We start from the raw sequence: 17,293 nt of genomic DNA, 5'->3' as shown, positions 1-17,293 counted from the left end.
CTATGACATGATCTTTGTTGTGCGTAAAATGGTGAATGTGAATGAACATTTTCAGAACTGTATGGATCTCACAGAAGCTGAGGTGATTTATCTGTGTGTGTAGTCACTGTTGATGCTCTGTAACACATGATGTGGCCTGTGTGCCCTTCTGCGCGGCGTGGGTAGATGTCAGTCTACGCGTCATGGCACCGAGTCCGGTCCAGCGACTATTTTGAACAGGGAACACGTGGCACTACTGTTTCTGGAGAGAGAGAGAGAGAGAGAGAGAGAGAGAGAGAGAGAGAGAGAGAGAGAGAGAGAGAGAGAGAGAGAGAGAGAGAGAGAGAGAGAGAGCAGCAGCAGTCAGGACGCTTTCACTCCTCCTTCAGTCCTGCAGCCACGCAAACACTGGCGGAGCTGCTGTGCGTCTCTCTGCTGTGGGTAAAACACTGAACAGCGGCCTGGCTTCTGCGTAAAACCATTATTAAAGTCAATCGGACTGTGAAATATAGAAAGAGAGAGGAAACTCCAGCGAGAGCAAGGCAAGAGGAAACGACATTTGTTCAGTCATTTTCTTGCGAGGACAGAGAGGATGGAGACCAAACTCTGGACTGCTCTTTGTGCGCTTCTGCTCATTAACTTTGGATCCGCTGATGGTAGGTAGAACGTTATATCTGGTCTGGATTTTTAACTTTATGCCACTTTGATTAAAGCAATACACCATTAATTGTGCTGGAAATGTAAACATAGTGTTTGTATGTCTCACCTGTGGACATGTGGTGCTTGAGGGCAGCTTCTGTCACTGTGTCAAGCTGTAAATTGTCAAAACAGAGTTTAAAGTAAGAAGTCTCTGTGTGTGTGTGTGTGTGTGTGTGTGTGTGTGTGTGTGTGTGTGTGTGTGTGTGTGTGTGTGTGTGTGTGTGTGTGTGTGTGTGTGTGTTTAGACAGGAGGACATTTCAGTTCCTCCTCTGTGTGTTTCCTTTGAACCCTACTTGAGATCAGAAGTGGATAAACTCCACTTCAACTCCCCGCTTCACTTTCATTCTGAGCAGTTTTATTAAAATTTTCCTGTCCTTTTTGTTGAAACAACCCCACAGTTTATCTTTACCCCAATTTCCTGCCTCCTGCCTTCTTCCGGTTTCTGCCTGCATCACATTTGCACACCTCTCACACATCCTGTATTTCACTTCTAAGCCACGTTCTGCTCTCGACTCTACCTGGTCCACACACTTCCTCCTCTCCCCTTCCATTCTCTTTCCTTCCTTCTTTCTTTCTTCCTCCATCAGCGCCTCTCACATAAAAGGAAAATGAGACTATTGACATTTGAAAAGATTTTATTGGGCTGAACCATCCCATCAGCTCCTCCGGCTGAAATTTCGAATGAATAGAAAAACAGCACCGCTCCACTGGAGAATATTTATTGGCGGTAAAGGAGCAGGGAAGTACATTGTGATAAATGACACCTCTAATTATGTGCAGCAGCACGCTGTCATTTCACTGGGCTCCTGCTAATTGGCTTTCCTCTGCAGTACAGTATGTAGACTTTATGAAGAGATTTAAAGCGGTGCAGTGGTAGCAGGTTCGGTTTTTATGGTGGCCTGACGTCACATAGAGTGCGTAGGAAGGAAGGGGAGAAAATGCAAGTTAATAAAAATCCCCTCAAGTTTTCTTAGTACAGAACATGTCCCATGGCCACAGGCTTTTTTGTTCTACTTATTGACTCATCTGGCTGCCAGTGTATTCAATGAGTCACAGTCTTTTGGTCTCGCAGAAAGACAAGCTTTCTTGTTGAGAATAAGAAAACTAATTAAACCAAGACATAGCCATTAGGTAATACACAGTGTTTAAGAGAATGAGTTAAAACTTATTTGATTTACTTCTGTTGTCATATTACAGTACTATATGATCACGGAATGCAAAAATAATGCTTAGATTCAGGTATAGTGTTGGTATAGAAAGACAGGTTTAACGGCTACTCTGCAGAGTTTAAGAGGTTATGACTAAGTTAAGACTTAACTGATTTACTTATATTGTTATACTGTAGTAGAGCATCATATGGAGCAGATATGTACTAAAAATGATGATGATGTGCCTTGGTTACATGTAGGTATACAGTACTGGCGTAGAAAGTGGTAGATTTAATTGCTTCCCTGTAGAAAAAAGTCTTTGTTGCTCATTATGGGAAAAATTAACAAATAAAATCCACTTTATGCCTTATTTGATCACAAAATATTTTAAGATCTACATGCTAGAGCCTTCAATTGTGAGAAATTCTTTGAAAAACAAAGTAAATTATGTGTTAGGGACTTTTTTGTGTGGACATAAGACAATGTTTTTTGTTTACTGTCACATGTCCTGGTATTGTTTCACCCCTGCGTCAGTAATATCATTATAAATAACATGACTAACTAACCACCAAGCAAACACAACATTTGACATTTTTGGAAAAAGATAAGACAATATGTACAGTTTCAGTTTTGTTTTGTTTTTTTTAGCTTTTTCCAATTGTACTTAACAAGGAAATCCCCTTAAGAATGATCCGTTGCATTGACTATCAGCAGAAAAACATGCTGTGATTCTAGTTGAGCGGATAGCTGGGTTTCTATCACCGTTAGGCTCTTCTAGCTTTGAGTGCTGAAGCAGCAGACATCTGCTCGCAGAGAAACGGTTGGCTGTTCCTTCTGGCTGGCAGGGTCAAGAAGTGAGCAAAAGCTATTTCCCCAGGTACGTGCTGCATTGGCCTGAAAGATTGTGAGTAGAACCCTGTAATATCTGGAGAGAGCGGTGTGCAATAGTGGAAACAGTGACTCTCTTTATGAATCTGCTCTGCACACACACACACAGAAACACACATGTACCGTATACAAAAACAGACAGAGCCGACTACTCCAGCATTTGACCCAAGCAGCTCTAATAGAGCTAAAGTGAGGGAACAAGGCCGGTATTATGCAGCTGAGCACCTCTGTCTATTTATGAGTGAGTCTGTTTTGGTATCAGAGTTCAAACAAGTCTCTCTCTCTTTCTCTGTCTTTCTTTTTCTGTGTCTCTCGCCCTCACGCTGTGGGCTGATGAGCTGTGTGAGTGATTATGGAGGTAATGAAAGGCATCAGGGCAGTGTGTTACAGGACGGTAATGACTTTACATTAGTGCTCTGGTTTTCATCAAAGGGAAGAAGGTAGAGGCAGAAATGGAGATTTGTACAGTAGCGCGAAGGACATCGAGACAGAGGGGGGAGGAGAGAAGCAGCGAGAAAGATTGAAGGTCTTCATTAAAACGATATTACTTCAAAGACTTAAAATGACTTGCGTCTCATGTGGGCTCCAGTCGCGTAAAACAAGAGTCGGTCCTTATCCATTTTATCTTGTACTTTGCATTAATGTGACTGTGTAATCTGTCCACTGGTTTCCAGCCCTTACAGAGGACACATAAATAAAACTAATTAGATCAGTGTGAGTGGGGATGTCAAGATAAACAAAACACAATAAGAAACAAGAGAATGTTTCTGCTATGTTTATTTCATTCATTTTTGAAACGAACATTTTACTTTTTTTTTTTTTTTTTTTACAAAAGTTTCTTGTTTTTTGTTGAATTACTGATGATATCTGGTAAAATCACGGAAAACTGTAATAATGTACATGTTAGTCATAGGAAAACAGGGACAAAATGTAAATATGTCCAAAAATGTGCACATAAAAAATTTACATTTTTTATTTTAAATGTTTTTTTGTTCTTTTACAAAGTTTGACCTTAACATTACACTATTATTTGAAATGTATATAGATACATGTATATACTGAAAATGGGTAATATTTTTTTAACTCTTATTTTACAAATTAAACTACACAAAATATTTAGCAAAATCACAGAAGAAGTATACACTTCCATGTTGGCTCAAAAAAAACTGCATCAAAAATTTGTATTTTTAACAAATAGTAATTCACTGTTTTCCAATGTGTGCTCATAAAATTACAACGCTTTTCTGTATGGTATTCACTAAAAAAATATATTGTTTTTCTACAGGTATTTATTGTATTAGCTTTTTTTTTTACTCTATTTTAACCTATTATTTCTGACATCCTTATTTTTGCTGCATATTCACAGTTTTTTTAAACAATTTTTGTTTGTTTTTTACTGCATAGAAAGGGACATAAGATTTTGGTTGAATTAAGCACAACTCAGGAGGTCATGAGTACTTGCCTTACTTTGCTTCACATTTGAGGGTCATAGGTCTAAATGGCTGGAAATGTTCCTCCTGATGCGAAAAGCAAATCTGAATTTGCAAAGTAGCTGTATGGCATGCTATCTTCTTTCCTAACACTTTAGCACGACAGTGATACCCTGTTTGCTCCAGTGAAGGTGCTCACTGATCGATACTGGGCAGGCTGCTCTGTTAAAGTGCTGCAATGCTTTGCTGGAAACAAGTCTTCATGGACAGATAGCTCTCCTTGGATAAATAATAAATACAGTACTGTGCAAAACTTTTAGACTCTTTATATCCATCAAACAATACCATGAGGGAGACTTTGATTGGTCCGAACCCAAACATACAGCCAGCCAGAGTCAGCTCTGCTCAGAAATGGGACATGTGACATTGCTGTTTCATCACTCGGTTAAAGCGCCGTCATTCTGTCACTGAGGCATAGGACATTTTAACGTCAATTTTCGTTACAGCTTAATTCACCTCATAGATGAAGACAATTATTGTACTGAAGTTAGATTCGATGGAATGAGTTTACTCAGTCCGATCAATGAAAAGAAGTGCATGTCTGAAAGGGTCTGTATACACTGATCAGACACAGCATTAAAACCACTGATGGATGAATCAATCATCTGGTGAGAGTGCAATGTCCTGCTGGGAAACCTTGGCTGTTGTTTTGACTTGTTCCACCTACCACAACATTTTTGTAAGTGAAACACACCATCTAATGGCAAGATGACTTCACAAGCAGGATAATGCACCCCAACACACCTCAACAATGACTCAGGCATAGATACAGGAACACGACCAAGAGCTCAGATGGTTGACCGGAACTCCGAACTCCCAAGATCCCAATCTTGTGGGATGCACTGAGCAAACTCTGTTTTATAGAAGCCCCACCCTTCAAGGACCCAAAGGACACTACAGGACATCCCCAGAATTCACGTTTATGCTCCATAAACTGTTTTGGCAGCACAATGGGGACCTACACAATATAAGGCAGCTGATTTCAATGTTGTGGCTGATCAGTGTAGAACTATTTGCAGCAACAGGAGGAACGAGGAGTTGCTGCAGCAGATGGTATGGTCCCCACAGAGCTCCAATCTTAACTCTCCTGTTGTCCTCATTTACGGCACCAAAATATATTGTTCCCTTGTCTGAAAAAAATCCAAAAATTCAGCAAAAAATTCACCAAATTTATAAAAATTTGCAGGAAGAAAACTCCTTAAAAGTTTCCCTTAAAAGTTTTATTTAAAAAAACAACAAATTTAGAAGAAATAAAACTTTAAAAAAAATGTAAATATTTTAGGAAATTGAATAAAAATCTTCCAAATAAAATCCTAAAAATATCTAAAGTGATCCCATATATATCAGTAAAAGTTTTATTATTTTCTTTGAGAACAGTCGGAAAAAAATCTACAAAAATCCAGAGAAATTTGCTGGATTTTGGTTGATTTTTTCTGAATGTTCTTAAAGAAACTTTTTTTTAACATTAATTTTTTTTTCACCAAAAAATGTTCCAAAATTTCCCAGAAATGTTGAAAATGTGGACATCAGAAGTTTCACTGTGAAAATTTGTTTTTTCCCCACATTTTCAAATTTTTAAAAGGGTCAATTTTGACCCGCAGGACGACATGAGGATTAACTCTGGGGTTACAATCAACAGAAGAACTGTGGCAAGTCCTCCAAGATGCTGAACGACCTTCCTGCCAACTATCAAAAACTGTGTGCAAGTCTACTGAGCAAACCTGCTGCTGTTTTGTCTAAAGGTTAATGAATTATAATGCCATTAGTGTATGCAAAAAAGCTTTTTGTGGTATTACTTTTGAAGGCATCCTCACTTTGCTTTTGGTGCCTGGATGTTTGCACAGGCCTGTCTGCGCACACATCTTTCAGTTTCAGTAATGACTGTTTGAATAAACACCCTGGCCTGCACTGACTGTGAGTCATTCAGATGGTTTTGGATTGTGCACTGCGCCGGTTGCCTCATGTTTGCTCGGAATAATGAGCAAATGAGTTGTTAACGAGTGTTCTTACCTCATCAGATGGCGACCATGCTGCTGCCTCCCCTACTTCGAAGAGTCCGGTTGGAGCAGAGGCTGTAGTTGCAAAATCTGTAACTGATTCTAGCTCCAACCCAGCCAGTCATGCACCGAACAGCTCTGAGACAAACACAAGTTCCAGTGGCAACGGCAAAATGAGCAACAACACATCTACAGAGTCCATCTCTGTGACATCTGAATCAAGGAAAGATATTGGTAACTATACTGTATGAGGCAATAATAAGTTTGCTGATTTTCTCATTTTATTCTTATGTTATTTACAGTAAATATAATTTTTGCTGTAACTTTTGAATCTTAAGTTTACATATTGGTTTAATAGTTATTTCAGAGTAATGCTAATTGAATATGGTTATTGGTTTATCTTTTGGACTGGAACAGACTGTTCACTTTATGTTTAATCTTTGGTGGTACTGTAGCTTTAAGAGCTGGCAGTTTGGCTCACCGGAACGTGAGATTATTCTGATCAACGCCAGGTTAGCAGTGGAGACACACGGTTTTCTTACCGTGTCCCGTCCTGTGTTTGTTTTGAAAGCCTTTTTTGTGGATTAATCAGCGACCCAATGTAAATAAATACATTCTTGTTTTTTCATCATAACCTGGACTTGGACTGGATTGTTCAATACAACTGGGATTAGACATGAGTAAACCAGAGATAACTGTTAACTAGCATTAGCCAGTACATATACAACTCCACATTCCCCCTCTTGTGTATGGGAGACGCCAGTGTTTACAAACAGTGACGTCACGAAGTCACGTGATTACCGCGCTGGTTGGCAAGAGGAAGCAGAGGAACAATGGCTGATGATAACAATGCGAACTATCCTTCCGTGAAATTGTCCGATTATGCTCAATCCTTATCACCTGAGGCCCGACAAATATACGTGAGTAAGCTGAGATATCAGGGAAACAGTGAAACCTTGCCAGATCCCTACAATTTGAAGACTGGGCGGGTTGACGATCCTTCATTGTGGCCGGACATTTCCTTCACCGACATTTATTTTTACTTGATTGACACCGCTGGGCAGTTCACCCACCCAAAAATATATAATTATGAATTAAAAATAATATATCTTCTGTTAATCTTCAACAAGATGTCAAAGAAACGTCAAGAAGTTGCTGTATTTTTTGTCTGCAGTATGGCTTCTATGTAACAGTAACAGACCCACAGCATTGGTGATCGAAAATATGACAATTCTAAAAAACGATCGCTAGACGCATACAGAAACAAATGTGGTTACAAATAGGAGGCTGCTGGCTTAAGGAGATGTTATTGAATATACTTCATTCGACTTTAGTATATTTTCATTGCCTAAAAAGCGATCGGTAACACATGACAACACTGAGCCAAACCGAAAGTGTAGAGATCGCTTCACACGAAGGATGCGACACTAAATCAATATCTTTTCGTAAATAAGCTCAAAGTTGGACATACTAAACATGCTAAACTGTTGAATAGTTTACCTGAAGAAAAGTGGGAGCCACAAACACGATCTCTGCTGCTTACTGGGGTACAATTTTTCCTGTTGATGGCTGAAGCCACCGCCGTCTTCTCTCTCCTGAAATCAGTATTCGGTGAAATTTCAAGCCTGATCCCTTCTCAAAACGCTTCGTACAACCAACAACTACACACGCTATTACCATTGTGGTAAATACATGTGCAATTTCATTCATGAAAAGCGATAACTTTACGTATTTGTTTCAAACCCGATACCGTTCTCGTAGCAAGCCGTTATGTTACTGCCGGTTCTTGCCAACCAGTAGCAGTCTTGTACCACGTGACCATAGCAAATGACGACACGCTGGCGTCTCCCATAAGGAATATTAATGACAATACAGGCAAACTGAATGTTTTGCCGTCTTTGTGATGTGCAAACACACAAAAGAAAGGTGATGGGATGTAGTGGTCATTGTTTCTGCCTGTTTGAAGTTTGCCAGCACGGAAGTTTTGTCACACTTCAGAGGAATTTATTAGGAAGCCCGGCAGCAGGTGGTTCAGAGTTTAGGAGCTATATTTAACAAAGTCCTTATCACCATTTTCCACATCCAGAAGTGGGCTGCCGAGCTCGAGACAGGGTTAAAGATTTGACAGCAAAGACAACACAGGCAGGAACAGAGAACTCAGTCTGGACTTCAAGAAAATAGAGCACCGAGAAGGAAAGAAGTCTACACTCTGGAGGTGGTGTTAAAATGATGTGGAAGTAAACGAAAAAAGAAGCGGCAATGAGTGACTTAAATAAGGTGCAATCTGTTAAGAGAGCAATGAAAAATATACTTGGAGAACAGTTAGATTCAGATCTCGCTAGACAGAAGTGATTAAATGCTGTGCGACTTTTCACAAGGAGGTGAGAAAGGTAGAAGTGAAAAACTCCTCCCTCACAAGCTCACCCTTTTTCACACACACTCACACATTCATAGGCCGGGCACCTTTTCAGATCATTTATCTTTGTGGGAAAACTCAACTGTTTCCATTTGCACAAGTCAGTGTCTCTGCAGCATTTAGCCCAACAGATAACTGCGGTTATATTTGTCCAGGCTTAGACGCATTTGACCTTTAGTCTTCTGCCTCCACCCTGGTACAGTGGAGGTAAATGGATTTTTATTTGCTCATAGGGTTGTAAAATGTACATTAAATCATCAGGCAAGGCTGGAGTTACATAAGCATGCTCATAATAGCAGCACTCACATTCTGATGTTTAGCAGGTATAAAAATTGTTAGAATATCTTCATCAGCTTTGTTCAGAGAGTTAGCGTTTTACAAATTAGCAATAAGAACACAGCTCAGTGGAGGTTGATGGGAATTGCATTAGATTAGCAGGTATCTGGTCTTAAATCAATGGACAAAATCTAATTTTGAAGGGATGATGGTGCTACGTGAAGAATTTAAATGATCATCAAAGTAACTGTTTTATCCTCAGGGGAACAAGAATGTCTCTACTGAATTTAATCACAGGGTTACCAAGACTTGGAGTCAACAAACTTGACTAACAAACTTGTTAGTGTATAAATTCTGGGAACCATGAATATCTGAAGAACGACTGTGAAGACGCTCATTCAGGTCATTGCTGTAAACACATAAACAACGGCAGCTGGACTCGAAAAGTCTTGAACAAACTCAAGAAGCTCCATTTAGCATTGTTTTCACATTGTTTGTGAATGTTTTCACAAAATTTTATGCCAGTCCATCTGAAAGTAGTTGAATTATTTCAGCTTGAGCCAAAGCAGTAGCCTAGCCGCGCTAGACCCAGGTCTGAAGACACAAGGGTCTAGGAACTCTCTACAGGGAGGGAGGCGGGCTAAAAGGTTGTCTTTCAAATCACTCTGCAGCAATTGGGTATACAACCAATCAGCGCAACAAACAGGCTGACGTAGTTCCTAGAGCGCCGGAAATCAGAGGATGCGGTAGTTCGGTGAAGCCTTATTTATACAGTCAATGGGTGAAGCTCAAGTATATTACAGACATGTTAACAGAAAGATTATTCAGAGTCGGTGCTAATGGAGCTCAACGACTGTTGTCGACCCTGGCAGAGAATTTAATTCGTTGCCGTGGGTTGTCTAGAGCGGCTTGGCAAGTTGTTTCCGGTTGTTTCTGTCAGAATCGTCGCGCCTCTGTCGTCACTTAGTTACGCCCGCCTTCTGACTCTACACTTCATGGTGATTCGTCGGCCAGTTTTAGGAGCATCCAACCTCAAGGCTTACCGAGGGTAACTAGACCCACCCTGGCAGAGAATTAAATTTGTTGGGTTGTCTAGCGCGGCTAGGCTACCAAAGCAGTGCAAAGAATCTAAAGAAACATCTTATTCCAGAAGAGTCAAATCATTTGCCAGTCGATGCCAATGGCTGCCCTCCCTGGTTCTGTCAGAGGTGGGGTTTTGTCTTTCCCGGTAAAGGGGACGTTTTTTGGTTCCTTCCCACTGTCACCAAGTGCTTGCTCAAAAGGAATCCAGAGCAAAATTCATAAGGTCTTCATGCTGCTGTGTGAAATGCTATGAGATGACATATGTTGTGAATTAGCGCAATGTAAGAAAAATATAATTGAACTGAAAATCTTAATTTGGGTATAATATGTAATTGCATTTTTTTTCTGACAGATACTGGGATTTGATTAACACTAGAAATTTTTTTAGATCCAATATTAGCCGTGTAATTTAAAACATGTGATGGAGCATAATAATAAGAGCAGCCACGAGAAACATGACTGTCACACAAGTACAAGAGCATGAATTTGTAAAACCACTGACACAACAGTTAAAACTCTGGATTAGACAAACTGCAAAATGTATGAAATATGTCAGTGGAACCATGGTAAATAGACTAGAAATACTCTATTTGGTCGTTACAGCAGAAAGAGTACAGTTCCCACCACCATAAATACATATAAATAAGCAAAAAGTGGCAGTAAAGGATTAATAAGAAAAATATAAAATGCAAAACATCCTATGAAGAGAATGTACATATGTGAATGAATGAACTGCATAGGTTACGTTAATGGGAGGAAAACTGCTCCTGAACGCCTCATTCTGCTTGAACATAGGCGTCAGTTTAGGGGGGGACGGTGGGGATGTGTCCCCCCCACCACACACACACACTTTTTATCAGGGGTCATTTTGTCTCCAACACATTCAAATTCTTCACATGTAAGCCGTTGTAAACCCAGTTATTTTCAGCAGTATAGAAAATTCCGACGCTCCTGAACACACCATCCGCACTCGGCACAGACATGCAGCACACCTTCATGAGGTTAAAAAAAGACGTGCAGATGCTAAATTTGCGCCCGTGCCAAGTGGAAGCTCCGACCAGAGGCGTGCAGGGGCAAAATTTCGGCCCGGGAGAATTAGTACTATAGCGGCCCACAGACCCCTCTACCCGTATGTACCGATAGCTCAACAGCTTGAGCCTCTGCCTGTGGTTCGGTGGTTGTGAGTTCAAGCCCAACTTGTGGGATTTTGCCGCCGTTCTTCGACATTTTCTCAAAGTGCTGTCTTACCAACGACACAGAAGCATATGAGAAAATCAGGCGTGCCGCACCAATGCTAAACTTTGATCTCAAGTAGAGGGCCACAAAATATCGCCGGTGTTCCCGATTACCTAGCACGCCACCCAGGGTGTGCATTTCCATCTGACAATGGCTGTGGTCTCCATCCCCCCCACTTTTAAAAACAAACTGACGCCCTTGTGCTAGAACTACATTAAACTGGCTCACAGTATTAGACTGATTATCTAGTAACGCACCTTTTCTCGTGTGTAAATCTGTATGTTATTCACTTTAATTTTCATAGTTGTTAATGTAATTTTTAAGAGTATATAATATAATTGTTACAATCTTAACCTTAACATTTAAGCTGGTCAGATTACATTACACATTATGATATATAATACTATAGGGTTTTAACCATATCATTAGATTTAGAAAGGTAAATTTATATCTTATATAATTTTGTAAGGTTTGAATTGTAATATTTAAATTACTCTTATAATTCACACAGTATTTGTAATAATGTAGGGTGTTTACCATAATATTTGAACTTCTTAAGTTGCAACACAAATCTTATTTCTTTAATAGAAAGCATGTCGACTGAACAGCTGTTGTTTTCAGTGTTCTATATAAATGTGACTTGACCTGTATATCCTAAATTGCAGCCTTTGTGATTTGCATTGTTTTAAAATGCAATGTGAAATCAGTTTATTGTTCAGTCCTAGTTCCCTGTCTAGTGTCCCAGTTACTGATCATCCAAACAACACAGTCAGTTGTCTTGTCAGAATTCACATTTGAAACGCATGAATTAGTTCTCCAAAAATGGGCTTTTCACAATCGCTTTGTAAGGAAATAAGATTATTTTTATGTTGGTGAACTGGACCTTTAATTTCTCACATGCTTCAGTCATGCACTTCATATTCCTCTTCCTCTTTCCTGCAGCTACCGAGGTCTCTCGCACAGTGGATGGAGAAAAGAATGAAACCCAAAGAAATCAGCCGTCATCACAGCCTTCAGCTTCTCCCACTGAGAGCCCCACTCACAGCCCAACTTCCCCTGCTAAAACCAGCACCACACATCACACTTCTTCTGCAGACATCACCGCAACACTTTCACCAGAGCACAACACACACGAGACACATTCTGAGCTTCCACTCTCTGACTCCACGACACAATCACATCAGCCCTCTCCAACCACAACTCCCTCCATCACTTCTTCCCCAACATCAGCACCACCAAAGCCCCAAACTTCTCCCAGTACTACTACTACTACTACCAACACCATCCAGCCCACTTCAGCATCCAGCACCAGCTCCTCCCATGTGGCCACCGCTCCTGCACACACATCACAATCCTCCAGCATGGCCCACCCGAAGACACCCAGCTCCCCGCCGAGCAGCCCCTCTGCCAGAACTCACGGCGACAGCCCATCCCAGCTGAACATGGGGGGCGACGGTAAGTGCACAATACCTTCTGTGCTGCTGCATGAATCCGTCCTGGACTATTCACTGCCTGGATATTGACAGAGCCAGAAGTGAATTGGCGTCACAACAAAGGCGACGCTGTTCTTTGTTTTGCAGCACAAGCCAGTCCATGCTTCTACACAAACAGACACGCACACACCCTCCCCGCTTACATCTTCTACTAGCACTGTCACCACCAAGCACTCCACAATCATGGGTTTGTTTGAGAAAAGGGACAGAGGCGGTCATGGGACTCCGGCCTCGAGCTTTCTGTTCGTCTTTTTTAGTCTGTCTCCCTGTCCTTCTGTCTGTCTTGACCAGCTTTCTTGACTACTGTTAAAATGCAAAAATCTCTCTGCTTGTCTCAGTCTTGTGTGGTTTTATTAAGCGCTTGGCACGTGGCCTTTTTCCATTAGCCAGAGGAACAGGGAGCTTTCACTGCTCTGTGGTTGTTGTTACTTTTCTACCAGAGGGTATAAAAACAGCTAAGTTTACAAAAACAGTCTTCCATAGCAACATGTATATCCAGAAATACACAGCCAAGAACACAGATGCAAATCCCTGCTGCACTGAAATATACAAACAGTAAAGCAGTAACATCGAAAGGTCAAGATGCTTTTAGGGATTGCGCGCTGAGCTACTTGAATAGACTGTTTAAACTGCTCAAATTCAGTTCTAAGACATTAGAACATCTTCAGCAGTGACCTTAAGTACTGCACAGGCAAGTTTAACATCACCATCCTGTTTGACATTTCTGTCCCGAGCTGCATGATGAACACTCAACATGCTGCTTTAGCATCTATATTTAGCTCTAGTCACAACTTTAAACAGCCACTTAAGAAGCTGTGGTTCTGCTTTTTGCACCATGTTAAGTCAAAGTGAAATCCATCCTGATCTGACCAAAGAGAAGAAAGGCCCTGCTGACGTGTCTGCTGTGTTTCTGTTCCAGCGAAAAAAGACTCTCCTGCCTTGGACCCCCTCCTGGCCGGGCTGGTGTCGGCCTTCATCATCACTGCAGTCATCATCACCCTGCTCCTCTTCCTCAAGCTGCGCCGAAGAGATAGCAGACCAGAGTTCCGCAGGCTGCAGGATCTACCAATGGTGAGGAAATCAATGGCATCCAGTCAACACTTTGAGTCATGAAAATAAAATATACTACTAGAACCAGTGCTTCTGTAGTCCAAACATCTTCCTCAAGTTAGACCTGCAAGTCTGATGGTCTTAGCACTGCATTCTTCTGGAGAGACACCTCAAATGTTGTACCTGGAATATGCTGGAGTCACCATCCCATTTTTGAGGGTTATAGCCCCTGATGATCAAGTACCACTGGGACTATCTTGGCCTTGACCTTCCCCATATGTTCCAGGTGTTCCTTTAGCCTCTGGTAGTTCTCAATCTTCTCATACTCCTTTTTCCAGATGTTACTGGCAGCTGGGATTCCAACACTTGTCCCACCTGCCCTCTTCTGCTCCTTGTCAACCACCACTGTGTCTGGTTGGTTGACCAGAAGCTGCTCGTCAGTTTGGAAGTCCCACATGATCTCAGTTTTGCTGCTTTCGGTGCCAGATTTGGACTTGGGAGCTTCAAACCCAAACTCAGCACAGATGTTTCTATACAGTATCCCAGCCACTTGGTTATGCCAATCACTGTATACTGTCCCAGCTTGTATCCTACATCCTGTTAAAATGTGCAAGGCTGTCTGGGTCCTGTCTGCTGTTGTAGAGCCCAGCTCCTATGGATGTGGTACTAGGCCCTGTTCTTGTGTTACTGGAGCAAGACAAGTGAATATTATTGAAAAATTCCAACTAATTACCAAGTGATGTCTATTGTCAGAAAATTAAGCCCTAATAACAAAATTACTTCAAACTCTGCACTGCACCTCCTTGGGTCCTTGGTGATTCACCCACCAGGTTTGAAAAAGATTACGAGTTATGTTGAGATATGCGAAAAATAAACAGACATACAGAGATTGCTTCATTTATTAGCTAGATGTCACCGATTATGGTTATATAGTAACCACAACTATTTAAAACCATAAATATTGAAATCATTTTCCCATCACTTAGGTATATATAGTTATTTGCTTTCTCACAGCGACTCAGATGACAATATTGATATCACTCTGATATCATGGATAGCTTAGCTTAGCACAGATACTTGCTAACAAAAACTAAACTTTGGTTTGTTGAATGCATAAAACAGACATGATACAGCTTGTCAATTATGGAGGTTTTGAGACATTGCATCGTGGATATGGACAGAGACAGGGGAAGTGTTTTGCTAGGTGTTTGGGTTCTTATGCAATGAAGATAACCCATCCACTGACTATGGCTTTATATTTACCGTAGAGATGAAAGAGTAGTATTAATTTAGATCTCATAACACTTGACAAGAAAGTGATTCTATTTTTCCTCTGCAGGATGATATGATGGAAGACACACCCTTGTCCATGTACAACTACTGATGGAGGCACAATAGAGCTTTAGGCACCCAGATACCCTCCTCCAATCCAGACTCAGGCCGCTGTGGTTGTCGAACCTGGTCTCTCTTCCTTAATCGGCACCAAACAGAAAGAACTCTGGGTAGGTGTGAGCACAATTCTGGATTGCTTTCATTTACCCAGATCATTGCCAGGTAGAGATGGACACGACTGAAACTGCAGTGGACAATGAAGATAACACCCTCGATGGGTCCCTTTGGAAAATGTCTATTTTGGTGTAATTATAAATTAGGCCTCCGCTCAGTACTGTACACCTCCTAGTGTTCAGCCCACCTTTTGAGGTTGTTGGGGTGTATAAAGTATTTTGATTTCCCAAAAGTCAAAAAATGTAAAGCAGGAGGCAGCATCGTCCATTGTAACTATATCTCTAATGGTTCACACGCGACACAGATTGATCCTGTCCTGCCAGACTCTGACCTGGTAACACTGGTCTGATTTCCCTTTATCAGGTAAAGTCTGGCAGAAATAAAAGCGACTGAGAGGCAAGAGAAAAGAAATCAATAAAACAAATGGCCTGATTATAGTGTTAACAAGGTTGCACTTTACTTTTCAGGAGTGGGGGGGAAGGCAATGTATGAGAAAAATTAAGTTTTGTGTGTGTGTACATAAGCAACATAGCAGTGTGTGCATTCGTAGGTGAGTGCGCATGTGTGAGAGTCTGTTAAGAGGGTATGTATGATGTTTTGGTGGCATGGCAGAGAATATTTAAAGTTTTCTTTTCTGTGTTATAGGTTCTGCTGCCTTTAGCCATGATTTTGATATGTACTTTCAAAATGTATGTTTTTTTTTCCCTGCAGTCTTAAATCCAGGAGAGAGTGCCTTACACAGTATAGGAACAGCTCTTATTGTATACTCCATTGGAATTACAGATAAATGAACTTCCAGATTTGCTAGTCACTTTGTGCGATATCCATTTAAACACACTTTCAGGGCTGGCAGCTGCTCTGACTTGCCTGTTTGAAGTTTTGCCTCCAGCGTGTTCACCATGAGGCACTCCTTCACACACTGACAGCTGCAAACCGAAAGTTGGTCAATGGCCTTTTTACACAATGTTAGCATTGTCCTGTGCGTTGTAAATACTACTGATGATTGCATCATGCAAAAAAAACAACAAAGACTTTACAAAACCCCTCATCTCTAGTTGCTGCTGTAGCGTTCACCCGTCGCAAACATATTGAAATGTTCCATAGACTGACACCTTATCTCCAGTAAGCACGCTCACAAATGTTCCTTTGATTATACTAGGCATCGGCCTCGCTGTATACTTGCTATGCAAATGTGCAGGAAAATAAGAGTGGAAGTGGGACATATACAGGACAACAGATTCACCCGTAATGATGCAAAACACATGCAGTTCTTTTTTATTCAACATGGAGCTTATCTACTGATGCAAAGTGGAAGCTGATTTGAATCAAGCTTATGAATTTGAGCAGTGGGCTAGTTTGAACGCGAGGTGTGGGCGCCCTCCCCCTGGAAATTTTAAACATCAAACACTTGATTCCCTACATTCGGGTGAATATGTATGCATCAATTCGTGCCTTTTCTGCATCAGTTTATGGTGAAAATGTCTCTATCCAATGCACTCCCCCTGAAATTTACACGTCTGGTTTGCCAAAACAGTGTTTTCCGTTTAATATTTGTGCCAAAAGCAGCTAGATAAAAGAAAAATGAAATAAAATCATCAAGAGTAATGTGATTCGCCATCAGAACAGATCCAGAGCTATTTGGCAGATTCTATGCATGTATAAGACAATGTATCACTGATCCAAGAATTATTCTCCTCCAAATGTTTAAATGTTTATTTGGTGTCCTGTGGTGGTTACCGTCCAAAATTTCCCACAGTTCTTCTATTGGATTGAGATTTGGTGACTGTTTTGGGCCATAATAATTTTTGTACTCAGTGTTAAAATGTGTGTAAGTCCTGTATTGTCCATTTCTCGATGTGTTAAAATAATGCTGAATGAGGCTTTGCTGCCTGATGTGGATTATGGACTGTTGGTGATTTATGATTAAAGGTATTTTGGAACCACCTTCTGCATATTTTCTCTTATTCCCATTTTAGATTTCGGTTGTAAACAACCTTCGACCTCAGTGAGGACAAAAATACAATCAGAAAC

At 40.9% G+C, this 17,293-nt stretch overlaps 2 protein-coding genes across 3 annotated transcripts in view; one reads left to right on the top strand and one right to left on the bottom strand.

Annotated features, from left to right (window-relative positions):
- LOC110952305 (importin-13-like) overlaps window positions 1-17,293 on the bottom strand; it is a 435,553-nt gene that overhangs the window by 29,934 nt on the left and 388,326 nt on the right. The window lies entirely within an intron of this gene.
- LOC110952307 (putative protein TPRXL) lies at window positions 348-17,206 on the top strand. Of its 2 annotated transcripts, XM_022195811.2 has the most exons (5): window positions 348-635; window positions 6,224-6,436; window positions 12,156-12,668; window positions 13,626-13,777; window positions 15,096-17,206. In XM_022195811.2, exons 1-5 carry the CDS (start codon window positions 572-574, stop codon window positions 15,138-15,140), a joined length of 987 nt encoding a protein of 328 aa, XP_022051503.1. In that variant the 5' UTR covers window positions 348-571; the 3' UTR covers window positions 15,141-17,206. The 2 variants fall into 2 exon arrangements, with proteins under 2 accessions (XP_022051503.1, XP_022051504.1); XM_022195812.2 differs by lacking the exon at window positions 6,224-6,436.

Source organism: Acanthochromis polyacanthus, chromosome 4, assembly GCF_021347895.1.
Source record: "Acanthochromis polyacanthus isolate Apoly-LR-REF ecotype Palm Island chromosome 4, KAUST_Apoly_ChrSc, whole genome shotgun sequence".
Classification (NCBI taxonomy): domain Eukaryota; kingdom Metazoa; phylum Chordata; class Actinopteri; family Pomacentridae; genus Acanthochromis; species Acanthochromis polyacanthus.
This window is presented reverse-complemented; position numbering and strand designations above follow the sequence as displayed.